This window comes from Carettochelys insculpta, chromosome 1 (genome assembly GCF_033958435.1).
Source record: "Carettochelys insculpta isolate YL-2023 chromosome 1, ASM3395843v1, whole genome shotgun sequence".
In the NCBI taxonomy this organism is placed as follows: Eukaryota; Metazoa; Chordata; order Testudines; family Carettochelyidae; genus Carettochelys; species Carettochelys insculpta.
This window is the reverse complement of record NC_134137.1, coordinates 273,770,328-273,788,014: the sequence shown is the minus strand read 5'-3', so window position 1 is coordinate 273,788,014 and position 17,687 is coordinate 273,770,328. Positions and strand designations below refer to the sequence as shown.

Below are 17,687 nucleotides of genomic sequence, written 5' to 3'. Positions count from 1 at the left end.
TTACACAGTGTTTGGGAACATTTTTATTTTGTACACATGACAAGATTTCACACCAAGAATAGGTCAGTTAAATAGTACAAATTTACATTCATGAGGAATGTTTTAAAAAAATTCAACTTAAAAAAATCTTCCTCTGCCCATAACCCCAACACACCACCCCCCTCAACATTTTACAGTGAAAAACTGAAAAGTCTAATTCACATTCCCTCCTCACCCCAGGCAGGATGCTAGCTGAGTGCCGTTTACAGTTCGTCTTTTACATCTGTGGATTCCTGCAGAGAGAGAGAAAATTAAGTTTTGGCTCAAGACAATTTAAAAAGATTTATAAATGAGTAATCAATATCTTGGGTCCATGTCTGCATACTGGAAACCATGGCTTCTATACATTATGATGCTTCAGAAGGCCAGTTTCTGTAGTATGTTTGCTGTGTTTCTCATTTTCATAGCATTTATTGTCTTGAGTCACAAGCTCTGCTAGTCCCTTTAAAAAAAGCTATTTACTTGTTTACACCAATTTAGGTTTAATACACAATAGGCGAGTAACAGGAGGAAATCTTTAAAACCATCTTGTTCCTACAGGAGGCTCCATGTGTGTCCAACTGGAGGAAAATATGACCCCCTATTTAATCTAGAACAATTTTTTAAAAAAATTTGGCTTTTTACATCATTTACAACAAAAGGGCACCAAAAAAAAACCCAACTTGTCCACTATAGGCTACCTCTGGAATGCCATTGTGATTGTGAACCATTTGGGAAATTTCTCAGTTTAAAAAAAAAAAAAGGACACTGAAAATATGGAGACATAGCAGCTGTCTGGATCATGACTGCTGAGCTTTTTTTTTTAAAAAATAGAACTGCTATAAATGACAACTAGACAGTCCAAACAAACTAGAGTTCCTATCTATCTACTGCTGCAGCAGGTCAGCATAGAAGAAGTGTAGCAGGTACATTTAAACAGCTATGTATGAGTCCAGACACAGGTAACAGTTTTGTTAGAGCTTGTTTTTATCTAGCACACTTTATCTTCCCCAAAAATCACCACATCCCCAACCCTGGTTATGTACCTCACTAAAACAGCAGATTTAGGTACAATTGAGAAAAACATTTCAGCTTTATAGACAAATTACAGGCTACAGGAGATTGAACACCAAACACTCCTTGGCTATGTCTACACTATCCAAAAACTTCAAAATGGCCATGCAAATGGCCATTTCGAAGTTGACTAATGAAGCACTGAAATACATATTTAGCACCTCATTAGCATGCGGGTGGCCACAGCACTTTGAAATTGACATGGCTTGCGGCCAGGTGGCTTGTCCAGACAGGGCTCCTTTTCTAAAGGACCCCGGCTACTTCGAAGTCCCCTTATTCCCATCTGCTCATAGGAATAACGGGACTTCGAAGTAGGTGGGGGTCCTTTCAAAAAGCAGCCCCATCTAGACGAGCTGCACAGCAGCAAGCCATGTCAATTTCAAAGTGCCACGGCCACCCGCATGCTAATGAGGCACTGAATATGTATTTCAGTGCTTCATTAGTCAACTTCGAAATGACCATTTGCATGGCCATTTCGAAGTTTTTGGATAGCATAGACACAGCCCTTATGTTGTATCACCCCAAGAGAACAGATTTAAGTGAAAGAGGCCCTTCCCTGCTGCTAGGAACCAATCATTTATTCTGTTTGCTTCAGTAGTTCTTCCACCTGATCTTCAGACTAGGGAATGATGCAGTAGGAAACTACAATTCCAGAAAAAGTGTCCCAGAGCATTACAACTTGTGACCCTCTACAGTAAAACAGTTGCATCTCTCTAAAGATCTAGGGTTACTTTTAGTTCCATTTGTGAGTATTCAGTAATCAAATTTAACCTTGAAACATGATTATTGGAAACTGGCTAGCATTCTAAAAGAACAAAAGGTCTTGTGGCACCTTATAGCCTAACAGATATTTTGGAGCACAAGCTTTCGTGGGCAAAGACCCGCTTCATCAGATGCGTCTGATGAAGTGGGTCTTTTCCCCACAAAAGCTTGTGCTTCAAAATATCTGTTAGGCTATATAAGATGCCACAAGACTTTGTTGGTCTCGAAAACTACAAACTGACACGGCTACCTCTGATACAGTCTAATAGAGTAACTGATGAATCTGGTCAGAAATAAGCTATTTGTGGTTTAAAAATCTCCAATAGTAAGTTACACTTACTAATCTATTCTGAATATTTTAGTAGCATCTCATCCAGTAGAATTAGGACAGGCATACACCAAGTGCTTTGGGATGAAGTGTCTCTGCTTTAACCCCAATTTAGATCCACCCTTTAACTACCACCATTTCATCTGAAAAGGTCAACAAGCAGCAGCCTGATATCAAAAGCACAGGTCTACACCATGCCTCAATGAAGCTATGGTTTGCTCATTTTAATGAGGTGAAGGGACTTCAGAATTTAGGTGGGGGGGGGGGGGGGGACGCACAAAGACACAAAAAACACACCAGGATTAAAGATCACAGCAATTCAGATGCAGAACTGACCTTCTCTGTTTCACTTTCATCACCATCAGCTTCTACTTCTTCCTCATCTTGCTCTACTTCAGATGTGTCTTCAGGTTCTTCAGGCTCCTCTTCCACCTTAGACATTTTACTTCACATTAGTTTGCTTATTTGTCTTAATGGTAGATGGACATGCACAAGATTCAGTTGAAAGACAGCTGTATGAACTGACACTGAATGGGTTTTAGTGAACCCAGGCACAAAAGTTAGCAGATTTAATCTGCTATTTATTCATCTAGCTTCAAGGTTTAAAGTAAGTTTAATATTTCATGTGCAACGTTAAGTGTTGAGTTAATTGCACTAGAGAGACTGTAGTCCTGTGGATCAGACTGAAGATAATCAAGAGGTTCACTTTCCTGGTCCATTCACCTGCTTTTGCACTAACATGATAGCAAGATCCAGCTATTCACTCCCAATGCGGTTTTCTTTAAGTATGGCAATTCCACACTGGGCACATCTGTTACAGCTGTTCCCTACATCCTTCTCTAGTAACCCATAATTGTGGGGGTGAGGAAAAACAGCACACTGCAAGTCTTCAGATGGTGTTGTGCCACCTGCAGTAGATAAGTTGTCATGTGACCTAGGAGAAATTTTGAAGGGCGGTCAAATCAGAACGGTTCACCTTTGTACTCCAAGAAGCGGGATACACAGCAAGTAGATTTGACTCTAGATGCTATGAAGGATTCTCTCTCCTCCTGTGACCCCCCCAGCCACCACCTGGAGGATCAGCTATGTAGATCCTTGCAAGCTGAGGTCAACAATTGGGTTAGCAAGGCTTGTTCTCCAAGAGCAGCTGCACAGCCAGAACATCAAAGCTGCTGACCTGGACTTGGAAGGCTCATGCAAAAGTGCTTGGCTATAGCTATTAGTTTTCTCCCCTCCTACAGGTACGCCCCTAAACTTATAAGACATGGAAGGTGATTTAGTTGTTTAAGTGCTTTGAAAGCCAAAGATCACAGGAGCACTAAACAGGATCCAAAAGTGAAGGCAGCTCACCTTTGCATCAGGGTCAATGTTTAAACTTAAACGAAGCATTCTTTCTATTCTCTCTCCATATTCCTTGGTATCTGGTAACATATAGCCCGATCTTATGGTTGCTGTTTCAAACAAAACTACAGCAAGATCTGCAACAGTTTTATCATCTTCGTTTTCCTGATTTGGAAAGGAAGGAAGGCCAATTAAACAGGATTAACATAGCTGGACAGTTAACCTATTGTTTTGTCACATCCATTTACCTTGACGCGCCTGAGCATGTCTTTGATCAGCGGATGTCTAGGATTAATTTCAAATGTCTTCTTCTGGCTAGCATAGTAACTGAAAGAAAAAACACATTAGATTATTGTATATATCTGCACGCATGCGCACACACAACACTTTCAGTTTGCCATCTAGTACTCAAGGATTGGTTTTCTTTAGAGGAGTCTAAGTTCAAATTCTCAGTGACAACTATAATGCAGAAAGTCAGTGGTATATGAAACACAGGGCTGTAGCATGAACTATTAATTGGAACTGCATTTTGAGATGGTCAGAGGCTTATCTTGATATTACTGAAGCACAATTCATTCTGTTGAATCAGTTTGAAGCAAGCAGGTACACTAGTATAAAAAGCGGTTTATGAAGCACTGAAAACTAACTCAATGCTTAGCCAGTAGGTGGATTCAAAGTTTATATGGATCCCTTTCCTAAAACATGTACTACCTTTATATAAATAAAAATCACTCTGCATAACCTATGGTTACTACTCAAAACTAACAAAAAAAACCCAGCGGTCAAACAGCATTTAAATCCTAACAAAATAATTTTAGGCAATATGCTTTCATGGGACAGACCCATTTCCTCAGATCTGGACGTGTTTGATCTTTAAAATACTACCTGTCTGTTTTGTGTTATTCTGTATTTTTACAGAACAAAACACAGCTAACTGTAGTCAGAAATAGTTGTAACATCACAGTAGTATTACTGCAGGTAACAGGAAACTGATTTCTCAATTTCAACACTGGAGTAGAGTATTCAAAGTAGGTTACACCTTAAATGTTCAGGAAAAAAGTGGTCCAGTAGTTTTCAAAACTATAGGTCACAATCCAGTACTGCATTGCCTTGCTGCAGTGGTTCTAAAGTAGATCTCTTCATCTGTCCTCATACCACACTGTAACCTCAAAGTGGCCAGCAGCAGGCCTGTTGGCAGCTTTCGGGGGCAGGGGGGCCACCCAAAGGATGCTGTGTGCACTTCCCAACCCAAGCTCTGGCTCTAAACTCCCATTGGCCAATTCCTGGCTAATCTGAAGAGTGGGTACAGTACCTATACATAAGAGTTTGTCTAGGAGGTGGACCTGCTACTGGCAAAACAGGACAGTACTGGCCACTTGGCTAGGCAGGAAGCCTACCTTAAACACCTCCACTACGCTGCTGTCCAGGAGCTGCCAGAGATAACTTAAGCCTAAGCAGAACACCAAACCCTGCTTCCCTCCACCTTCTGTCCTCAATCTTTGGCCTCAAGAACATGCACCTCTCCACCAGCCTAGCCTCAGCTCTACCTTCAGAACTTCACTCCACCCTCCAGCATCACAATCCTCCTGTTATCAGTTCCACCCCAGATACACTCATTCCTCACTGTACAAGCACAATTGGTTCCTAACTTTTTGCTCTTAAAGAGGGACACTAAATTCCTATTAAGATGTGTAACAGTCTGATTGGTTTCAAGTGCTTGAAGTGTCAGCACATGGTGCTGCTCTTGAAAGCTGAGTGAGCCTGGGGTTGTGGGAGGTTAAAAGCGGGGGGCAGTCTGGGGACATGAGCGGGAGGGAGGGTTAAAAGATGGTGGAGGATTGGTTTGGTGGGGGGGGGCAGGGTTCAAGCTGCTGCAGGTTGGGTCGGGGGGGGGGGGGATTTAAAGTCTGCAACAGTTTTGGTCTAAGACTGGTGGGGTCAGGGTACAGTGGTTTGGGTGCATGGGGGCCTGCAGGGGGGATTTAAAGTTGAGGTGGGTTGGGTCTGTGGGGCTGGTGGGTCAGGCTGCAGCAGGTTGGAGCCATGGGGGTGGGGGGAGTTCACTCATCCAGTGAACGAAAGGTCAGTAAATGTGTCCCTCATTTAAGCAAGTACTTGTAAATAAAGGTACTCTTAACAAGGGATGGAGTATTTCTAATAGCTCCATTCTTATAATTCCAAAAGACTCTCCGACAAATAAATGCATAATTAAAAAAAAAAACCAAACTGTGGCTTATGTATATTACAGAGAAGTACCAAAAAAAAAACAAAAAAAAAAAAACTCACTTTGTGGAAATATCTTTCCCAGTCTGGTATGCCTGAGCCTTCATGATTCTTTCCATGTTGCCAGACCATCCGTACTGACTAGCAACCAGTGCACAGGGAGACTGAGTTAAACGTTGAGACACCACAGCTTTTTCAATCTTGGGGGAAAAAAAAAAAAAAAAAAAAAAATTAATTTACTGAGATAGCAGGATCTTCTAATGAAGAGTAGCATCTATTTTGTTATCTCCATTACAGCATTACTTTGGGAAAGCAAATTAGCAATTCTTCTATTTGAAGTCAAGTTAGTTTTTAATACCCTCCACTCAAATACAGAAATGTATTTGTTATACATGAATCAAGGCAGCTTTGAAAGCTGTTTGAAAAAAGTTCTAAACATCCTATTAGTGTAGAATAAGTGAGGTGAGTGAAGTCCTTTTTGGAAAGCTAGCTACAGTCATTTAGAAACCAAGCTTATGTCCAAAAGGGCCAAAAATATGAAGTATACAGGGAAAATGAGGAAGAAAGTTAAGATTAATCAGATACCATTACTAGAAAGAAACATGATAATGCTACTCTGAAGAGAATTTGTACCTTGTCCTTTAGAGCCTTATCTTTCATCCAGGTTAACAGTGGCTCATATTCCTTTTCCAAAGCTTCCCGACTCTCCTTGGATTTGTCACTTTCATCAAATTTCACTCCTTCCTTAGCAACGTTCTGGAATCTTTTGCCATCAAATTCTGGTAGAGCTTGAATGCAGTATTCATCCACAGGTTCAGTCAGATAGATCACTTCATAACCCTTTTTCAGAAGACGTTCAACAAATGGTGAAGATTCAGCCTACAAATACAAGTTAATTCAGAAATGAGTTTAGTATTGCTCAACACTAAATTGGAACTGTATTACTATACAGTTCAGACAGTTGAGAATATATTCATCTAAATGCCACCCTTGCTAATGTCTAAAAACTGCCTTTAATAGCAATGCTACAGTGTAAGCAACTACCACATGACACAGAGCATAAATCACTCTAGCAGTAATATCTTGAATTACAAATAGTGAGACTCCTAAACTCAAACAGGTTTCCTATTGTTGTAGCACAAGTCAAGTAGAAGATTTTACCTCTTTTCTGTTTGCTCCTGCCATGAAGTAGATTTTATCTTGTTTCTCTTTCATTCTCTCCACATATTGGTCCAGACTAGTAGTCTTACTTTCATGATGAGACGATTGGAAACGAAGAAGTTTAGCTAGACGGGTACGGTTGGAATGATCTTCTATTACTCCAAGTTTTATGTTGGTACCAAATTCTTTCCAAAACGTATCATTGTATTTTTCTTCCGCAATCTTCTTGATCATGTCAAGAGTTTTACGAACCAGTTTCTTTCTAATAACCTAAATTCCAGGAGACAAAAAAGCAAGTTCACCCATAGTTACATGAACACTGAGCACAGCCAATATTTTAAAGGTGGTACATAGAATGCTCTAGAAAGATTATGTCTACCTACCTCTTTTCTAAATGAGATTATCTATAGACCTTGTTTTGTGGGGGGGGGGGAGGGAATGAAAAGGGGATAGCTAAGAACTCTGAATACGGCAAAACTCTGTGAAAGGCATTCTACTTTGTATCCTCACCTTTTAGTTAAGAAAAATAACTTAAATTTCTAATTTAGAAGCAAAAGGTCTAGGAAAAAAAATCTAGGCTAACGACAGCTAGTTGTGTATTTTGTGCTTCCACGTACTTGCTACAATCATATTACTTAGCCACCCAGTGCTTAGGCTCAAGTAGCTTGTCAAATTACCTTTAGCAATTTATGCTGCTGGAGTGTTTCACGGGACACATTGAGAGGAAGATCATCAGAGTCCACCTAATTGAAGAAAGTGAATTTATGAAGTCAATGTAACAGTAACTTAAGCCAATTCATTTGAAAGACTGCAAGATACTTACAACACCCTTGACAAAATTCAGGTATTTTGGCATCATGTCATGGAAGTCATCAGTGATGAACACTCTCCGGACATACAACTGCATTATGAAAACAAGAATTAGGAATGTTTCAGGTATTAAACATTCTGAAAGCTGGAATAAGCTTATCCTTTTACCTTAATGTAATCACTCTTTTTAGATCCATATTCATCAAATAAGCCACGTGGAGCTGTGTTGGGAATGAACAAGATAGACTTGAATGTTACTTCTCCTTCAGCAGTGAAGTGAATATAAGCCATAGGATCATCATGTTCCTGTGGAAGGAAAGTTACCATTTAATCAACCGAAAGCGATTCTTGTGAATCTGCACTTGTGGAAGGAACAGTTGAATCTGTGATATAGAAATCATTCATGGGATAAATTAGGAGTGGTGGTAATCTCTGCATAACACTAACCTGGATTTACCCTTTAGAAAGGAAACTAACATCTTTTAATTGGGTATCTGCATGAAGCGAGACAGATTGTGCCAACTAAATACCGAGATCCAATACCATTCTGGTAGTTTACTTCCCTGGCAAATAGCATGTAAATATAGTAGTTAAACAACAAGAGCAAGTATTTATGAAAGGATATAACAGGAGTGGACAATTCTGGATGGGAGGCTATTTCCAGATTTTGGAAAGCAATCAAGGGCTACACTTTTCTCCAGAGGTAGTTTGGTGCAAAAGGGAGCTTGGTGTAGGGGAGTCAGGTGTAAGAGAGTATGGGATCTGAGAGGGCATTTGGCTGCAGGAAAGGGTGAATGATCTGGGAGGGAGTGGGGTGACAGGCACAGGCTGTGGCTGGGAGGTGCTTATCTAAGCAACATCCAGCCAGCAGCACTCAGCCTTTCCTGCCTACCAGTCAGCAGCCCCAGACCACTCAAACAAACTGGCTGTGTGGGGTGGGGGGGAGGGAGGGAAAGACTCTGCATACTGGCCCCACCTTCAGCAAACTGCACTGCCCCCCTGCCACCATGCAGAGCCACAGGGAGCATCCAGTACTACTCTATGTATCAGATTGGGTTAACAGGCTCGGCAGGCCAGATCTGGTCCACCCCCCAGATCCTAAGAAAGTAGGATGTCATCTGCAAAGATTAATTCTGCATTGCCTAATAGTGTGGAATTCTAGCAAAAAGTAACGCTTTCAACACTGAATTTCTCATTTCCATGAAGATGCTGCTTGTCCAGTTTAGCATGTTTAAAATGTGCATACAAAACATCACGTGGGCACATGACCCTAGTGATGCCACTTTTTTTTAAAAAAAAACAAAAAAAAAAACAAACAAACCAGCACCAGCCCTCTGCTCCTGTCTACTACTATGCACTCCTTCCATCCAAGCACTTGCTCCATAGCTGGCACAGGGGTATGCATACAACCTCTACACATGAAAGGATGCTGGCTGGCAAACATGCCTGACTGAACACAAAAGACTTCCACATGCACTCATTGACTGGCCTGATTCTCCCTTCCCTATGCTAGCCACCAGCTATTTTACAACTAAGCTACTGCTAACTCACTGGTGTGGACCACCAAAAAAAAAAAAAGCCCACACAATCTTACAATACATGTGGAAGCTTGAACTTGGCAAGGACTTGTTTTTTAGTCCCATCATAGGCCAGGACATTAAAATACATTTAATTAATGACTAAATAAAAAGATATTTGATTTCACTGAAACATAACAGTCAAAGATACAACCATATTTAAGGTACCCAAGGGACTCCTTCATAATTACCTCCCCCATAAACTGCTTCCAATGAAGTGTGTACTGTATCCAGAAGTGTACTATAGAAATTTGAAGCCCATATCCAGTTTACCTTAGAAAATGATTTGTAAAAAGCTTTATATTCATCTTCTTCAACTTCCTTAGATGGTCTCTGCCAAATTGGCTTGATATCATTCATAAGCTCCCAATCCCAAACAGTTTTTTCCACCTGTGCACAAAAAAATAAAAATTTACTTGTTTTTTGGGGGGAAAGGGGGTTTGCATGTGCCTGACATTGCTATTTATTTAGTTACCATAAGTGCATGTCTACCCAACAAGTTTACTGATTTCATTTTAACTTTAAGCACCAGATTTAACAAAACACTCAGTTTTATATGCCCCCCCCGCAGGTGGTTATGGTTGATGGCGCACATCCTCAAGAACTGCACTATGGATAGCTATCCCACAATACCTGCAGCAGACTGGAATCCTAGGCTACTTTTCATATTCTTGAACATTCAAAGCCAGAATTTTGTAAACATTTATGCTCCTATTTGCTTTATTGATGTGATGAAAACATTGTTGCAGGTTGTGGTACACATCAGCCTCTCACGTCTGTGGCTCAGAATCAACATGTCCTACAGTACACTTGACTAAGCACTTTTATTTTCCACACGGCATTGCTTTATGTTCCCAGTGTAGCCCTGATCAACCATTTCCTGTTTGATTGATAGATACCAGCATTTCTTTTGCTGGCTCAGAGCTCTGCCTGCATCGATTCCTATACCTCTCCCCCAGCAATTGTCTCAAACGCTCCATGCTGGTGTGTGTGACCTTTGACATGCATGCTCAGCTGTATAGGTGAATTTTCCATGCTGCTTCAACCAGAAATGAACATTCTGGGAGCTTTTCCTGGTCACTTGGCTAAAGAGTACTGGAGTTTCAAGTGCTCACCAGAGCATCATTGATCACCACCTGGAAACCAGTAATGCCAGATTACACTAGCTTTTACAGTTGTCCTTAATTCAATGAATGAATGTCTTCTGACGCTGTACTCCTCTTCAGATGGAATACAAAATTTGTATTTTAGAAGTCCTTTAGATCAACTGGGGAGTGCTGACACACCAACTTTAGTGTTGGGTCAAACTCGTAATCTAAACTTGCAGTGCAGACCAACTGTAAGTTACAGAAGAAAAATAAAAATCACTGCTTCACTGAAGCATCTCAACGTTTATTTATGTATCAACCTCAGATGTTCTGCATGCACAGTATTACTTCAAGTGCTCAGTACTGTACTAGGAGTTTTCAGGAAAGTTAGACATGGTGCCCAAACCTGAAGGGTTTACAATCTTATGTTTAAGGTATAGTATACAGCAACAAGCAATGAGATATTAAGAAGACTGACAGCTGCTAACTCAGAGTTTAAGCATTTGTTTAGCCACAAACAAATTACACACACTGAGTTTATACAATAAAATATTACACTCTTCTGCTCAAGTGTGGGTGATATATTGTAATTATTCTGATTTGTCAGTTAGCTTAACAGCTCAAGATGCTTGATTCTGTTGAAAAAAGCTCATTTGCCAATGTGAAAATTCATTCAGTAAACACACCTGTGACCTGGTTCTCAGCTTCTTGTAGAGGCATCCTTGTGGGAACTACAATTCATGAAGTACTACCAGTTTCTATAACAGGGAAAAAACTTTTCTTGTATTCTGATGTTTATTACACTGCAACTAGTGTGTTCTAATCTTATTTTACTGCCTTATTAGTTGGGCTACGGTGCTAATGCAATATTGACAGGTAAACTTTATAGAATACACTGGTGTTGCTAAAATGTATCATGCACATCTATAAGATTAAAAGGTGCTATGCTGCTTAACATGGAACTACAAACAAAGCTTTTAACACTCAAGTCTATACCCCAAAACCTTACTTTTTTAGTTTTTGGCTTTTTCTCCTCTTCTTCCTCTTCAACAGCAGCTTCATCATCAGTTTCCTCTTTTTCTTTTACTTCGTCCTCTTCAGTGGGCTCTTCCACAGTCTCAGTCTGTGGAAACACTTAACTGTAAGTCCACTGTGCTTAAACCAGAAGAACCTGGTCAAAACAGCCTTTCCATTTTTTCTAATAGAACAAAGTGATTAATGGTTACAGGGCTTATTTTCAAATCTAGTTACCAACTGACAATAAAGCTGTTTTGAAAGCATAGCTGGAACATGTCCACTGTCACGCTTTAAAATTAAATCACATAGCATTCTGATCAATAGCATTAGACAGTTGTCTCGAACAGCACATATGAATGGGAATGCAGCAGAAAGAAGCTTGCCTAAGTCGATTTTCAACCACTGTTGGAATTTTTTATGCTGCTCAAGACTGTTGAGCAGAGGCAGACAAAGATTAGAATGAGACCCTCCAGTGAGGCCTCCAAACTCACCCTAATAAGCCCAGAAACTACGGGTAACAGAGTACTCATTTCTACTATGAGCAGTTCTCCGCTTTAGGAATTCCACCTTTTGGTTTTGCTTCTAGCTACCAGAGATAGTCTTTTTGTTTTTTGTTTCCCCCCCAGACTCTCTCAAAGCAGCAGCAGAGTATTCCCCCCGGCCACTCAGTTGAGGAGTCAGAGGAACAAACCTTTGACTTACTCCTTACCACCTGCCTCTTTTGATTTATTGTTTCAGATTCCAATTTCTTCAGCCATTGCTCAGCTTTTCCAAGCACTGTGATATTGCCATTAGTGCTTTTATTCGCCAGGTGTAAAGAGTAATGAAGCTCACCTGCAACTTTTCAGTTCTGCTGCTTTGGAAAGGTCTATTTGGAGACACTACTAGCAAATGACAACCAAATACAGGTTTTGGTAACCCACGAGGGCAAGTTCTTTCACAGAAGGCTTAAACTCCGAGAGCAAACTCATGAAGTTCTCTTACTGAGGGCACCCTACCAGGAAGCATACTGCTCAAACCTTTCAAAATGCGTGACATGGATATATCATATATAGATAACTAATTACATTAAATAAGAGTTAAGAACTATTTACCTTGCTGCTCCACACATATATGGGAAAGTTTATGAACTGTGAATATTTCTTCACAAGATTTTTAATTGTATCCAGCTCGAGATAGTCAGATGCCTCCTCCTTCAAGAGAAGGCTGGAAAAAGACAGTACAAGCCATTCAGTGCAAGTGTTAGACTAGCATCAGTGCAATTTTACTTTATTTATGCTTAATTACAGTCCCTTGGGAACGTTCCAACTGAACTGGGATTAACTGTCAACTCTGGTCCTTTGGTATCCTGTCTTTTCCAGAGGAAGTACAGTACTTTTACAGCTGTTCCAATTACAGAACCTCAAACAAACCACATCAGGACAGCTTTAGAAAAACTACAGTTAAAGACAAGCCAGATTAGTGCAACATCTGTCACTATAGTTGAATGCAGGAAAAGAGGGCAGGAGAAATGTCACAAAGTGTTTAAGAAACCAAGTCCTATGGCACCTTACGCTAAAATTTTTTGTCCACAAAGCTTAGGCTCCAAAAATCTGTTTGTAAGGTGGCACAGGACTTCACTGTTTTTAGCAGATGCAGAATAACATGGCTAGCCCTCTGTTAAAAGTGCTTTTAACGAATGAACTTTCCCAGTACATATAAAATTCTCTTAAAAAACAAACTTGAATTCAACAGCACAGCAGCATACTACAAAAAGAGAAAAAAGGGTCCACACGAGGACGTTGAATTGCGTGCCAATCCATGAGTGGATCAACCTAGTCCCATAGTACAACTTCAGATTGGCTGCTCATAGGATTTGTCAGATAAACTATTACATAGGGCATTTGTTTTTTCACATTAAGTTGATGGAAAGTCTTCCTAGTAGTATTTAAGCAATCTGGACTAGTTGTTTTAGTACACTTCAGATTTCATTAAGCAAACAACCAGAGATGGAAACAATCATGAAACTTTCACATGAATTTTAAGCTTTGTCTGCTCTACTTGAAGTTAATGCAAGTTTGACAAAATTGAAAGTGGAGTGTTTGTGTGGTTCTTGATGCTCATATGATAAAAGCCACAGATACAACTACCTATATTAGCAGGAAGACCACCCAGCATAGTAGCCCCTTGTGTCAGAGCATCGTAAGTTCAGAGATGAATTATGCTCTTAAGCGTGTGTTAATGTGCAACAGTAAGGTAAACAGTGTATTACCGTGACCATGAAGTATTCAAAATTTGCATTTCTTCTAAAAAGTGATGAAACAGAACACTGAGTACTCTTACTACACAGCTAATCTGTTTTTTCAGCTCATGCAGCTGACCTACAGAATTTTCAAACTTGATAAAAAAGTCAAGCATGACCAAGTCTATTTATATTTCATCAAATCCTTAAACTATACCTGCTCTTCCCACTTTCAACATCTCATCACCTTTAGTGTGTAGTTTAATTCTCCTCAAGTTCCTGATTCAGGAAGTCCTCCCTACTCTGAACAAAACACTTATTCCATGAGCAGGACACTATAAATGAAGAGTTAAATGCAAAGAATTCATAATGCATGAGAAGAGATAGCATGCTAATGAGCAGTATTATATTGTAGTATTGTATATTACTAATCTATTGAGGTTAAGTTTTTAGGATCACCTGCAAGACTTACGTTATAGTGGTGCCTCTGCCTAACGTGTTTCCTCTGGGGTCATCAATCACTGAGAATTCATTTGAATCAGATTCCCAAATGTGTTGAGTATCATTGTTGTGCTTTGATGTGACAATAACTCTATCTGCTACCAGGAAAGCAGAGTAGAAACCAACACCAAACTGGCCAATCAACTCAGAGGTTGACTGATTATCTTCTTGCATTTCAGTAATCTTGTTTAAGAATTCACTTGTACCAGACTTGGCAATGGTACCCAAGTTTTTGATCAATTCTTCCTTGATCATGCCAATACCTGTGTCTGTAACATGAAGCATGTTTTTCTCTTTATCACACTAGAAAAAGAAAGCACATACCATTAAATATCACTTTAAAGACCACAGGTGCTCCATCTAGTTAAAGCTGAGAGTTGCAGGTGAATATTACAGTAATGGAGAAGATTCTTCATGAAGACCTGGTATGCAACAATCTGATTAGAGCACTGACACACACTCTTGCTGAAGAAAGGCAGAGGTTCATCCACTTTTTGCAGAGTGAGAGTCCTCGCATGCATGTATAAAAATATTATAACTCTAAAGCTACATTTACACTACAGCAGAGATTGCCTTGATCTCAGAGCATCATGGACTGTCAACTTAAGAGACTGCTCTACAGCCAAACCTGCGTTCTACATGGATAGGAGCCAAGTCAGTCAACGTAAGGTAACAGGAATTTCTCCTAGTGACTCTCCTGCAGTGTAGAGTCCACAGTAATTCAACTTAATACCAACTCCAACAATGTTATTGGTTTAGCTTGAACTCTGTACCAGATTGACTTTATATGGCACGCTAAACATCAGTTCAGACATGCAGTTGAAGATTTTATGGTCAATCCAATAGTAAGGTACTAAGATTTTAGTCAAACTCGTTCACAAACCCTGGGATCTGCAGCATGTTAAATACAAATACACTAATCTGGGCAAGAAAAAGTATTTTCCAATGGAAGTGGGAAGAGGAAATGGAAGAATCAGCACATTACTATAGTAGCTAACAGCTCTTACCTTTATTTTAATAGTGAGCTCTTCATTACCAGCAAGAGCGTTTTCATCAGTCAGCGATATTAGCCTTATCTTATCTAGAGCATCAGAAGCATTTGAAATCAATTCTCTCAGGAAGATCTGAAACAAAAAAGTTTAGGGTTATAACAAATTTTATGCTTGAATTATAGGTGTTGACATTGCCTGGATAAACATACTGCTTACCTCCTTGTTTTTGTATAAAGAATTGATAATGAGTTTCATCATTCTGTTAACTTCAGCTTGAAATGCAAACTTCTCTGATTTTTCTCTGATCTCTTTTATCTGGGATGCATTTAAGCCATCTAACTGAATAGCTTCCTCCTCCCTGTAGAGACAAAGTTAGCTAACTTTTTATTAGATCTTATTCAGTTACTGTAACTTATTAGCAGCAGCAGGAACAACTGAATTTGGCCTTAGAACAGAGATCTAGGTCAGTTACTAGGACATTCCACCAACTATCACAGCAGGATAACAGTTTAGAACTCTAATACTTGATTCTGACTATTAACCACAAAATGTTGAGAACATTAGATGTAAAAGTTTCTCTATTCAGCAAGAAATGTTACAGGCCCCTTGTATTGAAAATACAATATGTAATAACGTTGCTAATGTTAAAAAAGAGTAACTGCATGCTTTATGCCACCCCTTTTGTAACTAATTTTTTTCCTTCAGTGTTTGCTACAAGCTAACATAGTTGTGTCAGAATATTGTCAGTGCCCTGGAATATTAGCAATAAAAGCTACTTAAGACCATAGAAAGCCATAAGAACACTAATGGGTCCGATCAAAGGTCCATCTACACCACCATCGGGTCTTCTGACAGCAGTCAATGCCAGACCTGGCCTACACTTGGGATCAAAGTCAATTCCAAATATGCCTCCCTCTCCCTGGGCTCAGCTGTTGATGCTGAATCGTTATTGTTGACCTTATACCGTAGCAGCTTTTAACTAAACTTATTCTTTTCATATGACAAAGACAAAATAGGACAATTTTTTAAAAGAAAATACTCTAGAAGACCAGAGCTCATTTCCCTGGAACAGTGGTTCACTGCTTTTTCAGACTACAGTACTCCTTTCAGGAATCTGATTTGTCTTGTACACCCTCAACTCTCACCTCACTAGTTTATGAACAATTACATGAAAACACGTCACCACCTAGCATCACTAAAGGACTTTTTACTTTCTCATTTTTATCATATTATAAAATGAATCCATTAGTATACAAACATTGCATTTGAATAGCTGGGCATTATACAGCACTATAAACGACCCATCATAGGAAAATTTAGTTTGCACTTACTTCTTCAGGGCTTTTTATACAGTCTCCTGGAAAACTATGGAAACACCTAGAGGAGTTGATTCAGCTCTGGGACGGTGCAGCTCTTATGGCACGTGCCCCATCCCTACTTGAGGCCCACTGAAGAAATACAATAAACCTTTCCCCAGCTACACTGCCAACTGCCAGGCCAGCAAGGATGAGGTAGTAACACCACCAACTATCGTTTTGTTATGGGACCAGATCGGGGCGTGCGACACCTCTTTACAACACCAGCGATACAAACCTCTGAACAACTTCGTCATCGGTCCGAGAGCCCTCTCTGCTTTTGCCGAGATCCTCTTCTACGGTACCATCTACATCGAGCTCTTCCGCCCCGGCCGATGCTGGGGGAGAAAGGGGCGTTAGAAAACGGTTCCGCTGGTCGGGCGCGTTTGAAACGGGGACGAGGGCTCAGGACCGTTGCGAGCCGCAGTCCCGGCGACTCAGGTAGTGGAGCGACCGCCGGACAACACGGCCCGCAGAGCGGGCCCCCGACCTCTCCCACCCCTGATGACGACGTTCCTACGGGAAGCCGTTCAGCTCCCAAAGGGCGCAGGACTAAGCAGCCCCACGACGCTCAAAGCCCAGAGGTGACAACGCACCTCCCACCACCGCCCCCAACCCAGGCGCGCGGGAGGAAGAACCGATCGCATGTGGTGGGGGGCGGGGCTGGACGCAGCGGCTCTGCCCGCGCGCAACAGTGCACCGCCGCCGGCTTATCCAGCACCGCGCCCCAGCCCAGCCTCTCCCTTCCCTTCCTTTCATCCCCGGCCGGAGCCCCGGCCGCTCCTCAGCAGAAGCTTCTAGAAGCGGCGGGCAACTCACAAGCCAAGAGCAGGACGCCCAGCAAAACCAGTCCCCACAGCGGCTTCATGGCGGTGCTGTCCGTGCGCCGTGAGCAGCGTAGCCCCTAACCACCCCTCACAGCAACACCACAGACCCGTACTGTAGGCCCTCCCCCAGCCTTATCACAGTCCCTCGCGAGGGGCAGGAAAAGGCGCTCGGCAATCCACCAACCAGAGCGCACCACGCCAAACACAGAGCCAATAGAGAATCCTCAGGGGTGGGGCGGACCCCGCTTCTGGCCAATCAGAACCTTCCATGTGCGGCTTCCTGCAGCCAGAGCGTGGCTACCTCTGATTGGTCATTTGTGGGAAGAGTCGGCCAATCATTTTCTACAGCCAGTTGAACAGGCCTGGCGTTTATTTATTTTTTACATTTAATA

The 17,687-nt window shown here is 41.1% G+C and overlaps 1 protein-coding gene across 1 annotated transcript; it reads right to left on the bottom strand.

The window, feature by feature from the left end:
* On the bottom strand, positions 1-17,421 carry HSP90B1 (heat shock protein 90 beta family member 1). Its single transcript, XM_075007719.1, has 18 exons — positions 17,288-17,421; positions 16,707-16,806; positions 15,330-15,471; positions 15,129-15,245; positions 14,093-14,424; positions 12,494-12,605; positions 11,392-11,505; positions 9,568-9,684; positions 7,886-8,023; positions 7,731-7,808; positions 7,585-7,650; positions 6,908-7,177; positions 6,380-6,625; positions 5,810-5,946; positions 3,772-3,850; positions 3,533-3,688; positions 2,519-2,614; positions 1-272 (listed from the first exon to the last, which is right to left on the bottom strand). Exons 1-18 carry the CDS (start codon positions 17,334-17,336, stop codon positions 243-245), a joined length of 2,379 nt encoding a protein of 792 aa, XP_074863820.1. The 5' UTR covers positions 17,337-17,421; the 3' UTR covers positions 1-242.
* Positions 17,422-17,687: the final 266 nt, after the last annotated feature.

Coding starts and splice junctions, on each gene's coding strand:
- HSP90B1 (XM_075007719.1), bottom strand. CDS start 17,336: ATGAAGCCGCTGTGGGGACTGGTTTTGCTGGGCGTCCTGCTCTTGGCT. Junction 15,472..16,706: donor GATGACGAAGTTGTTCAGAG/GTTTGTATCGCT, acceptor TTGTCTCTACAG/GGAGGAGGAAGCTATTCAGT. Junction 8,024..9,567: donor TTTACAAATCATTTTCTAAG/GTAAACTGGATA, acceptor TTCCTTCCACAG/GAACATGATGATCCTATGGC.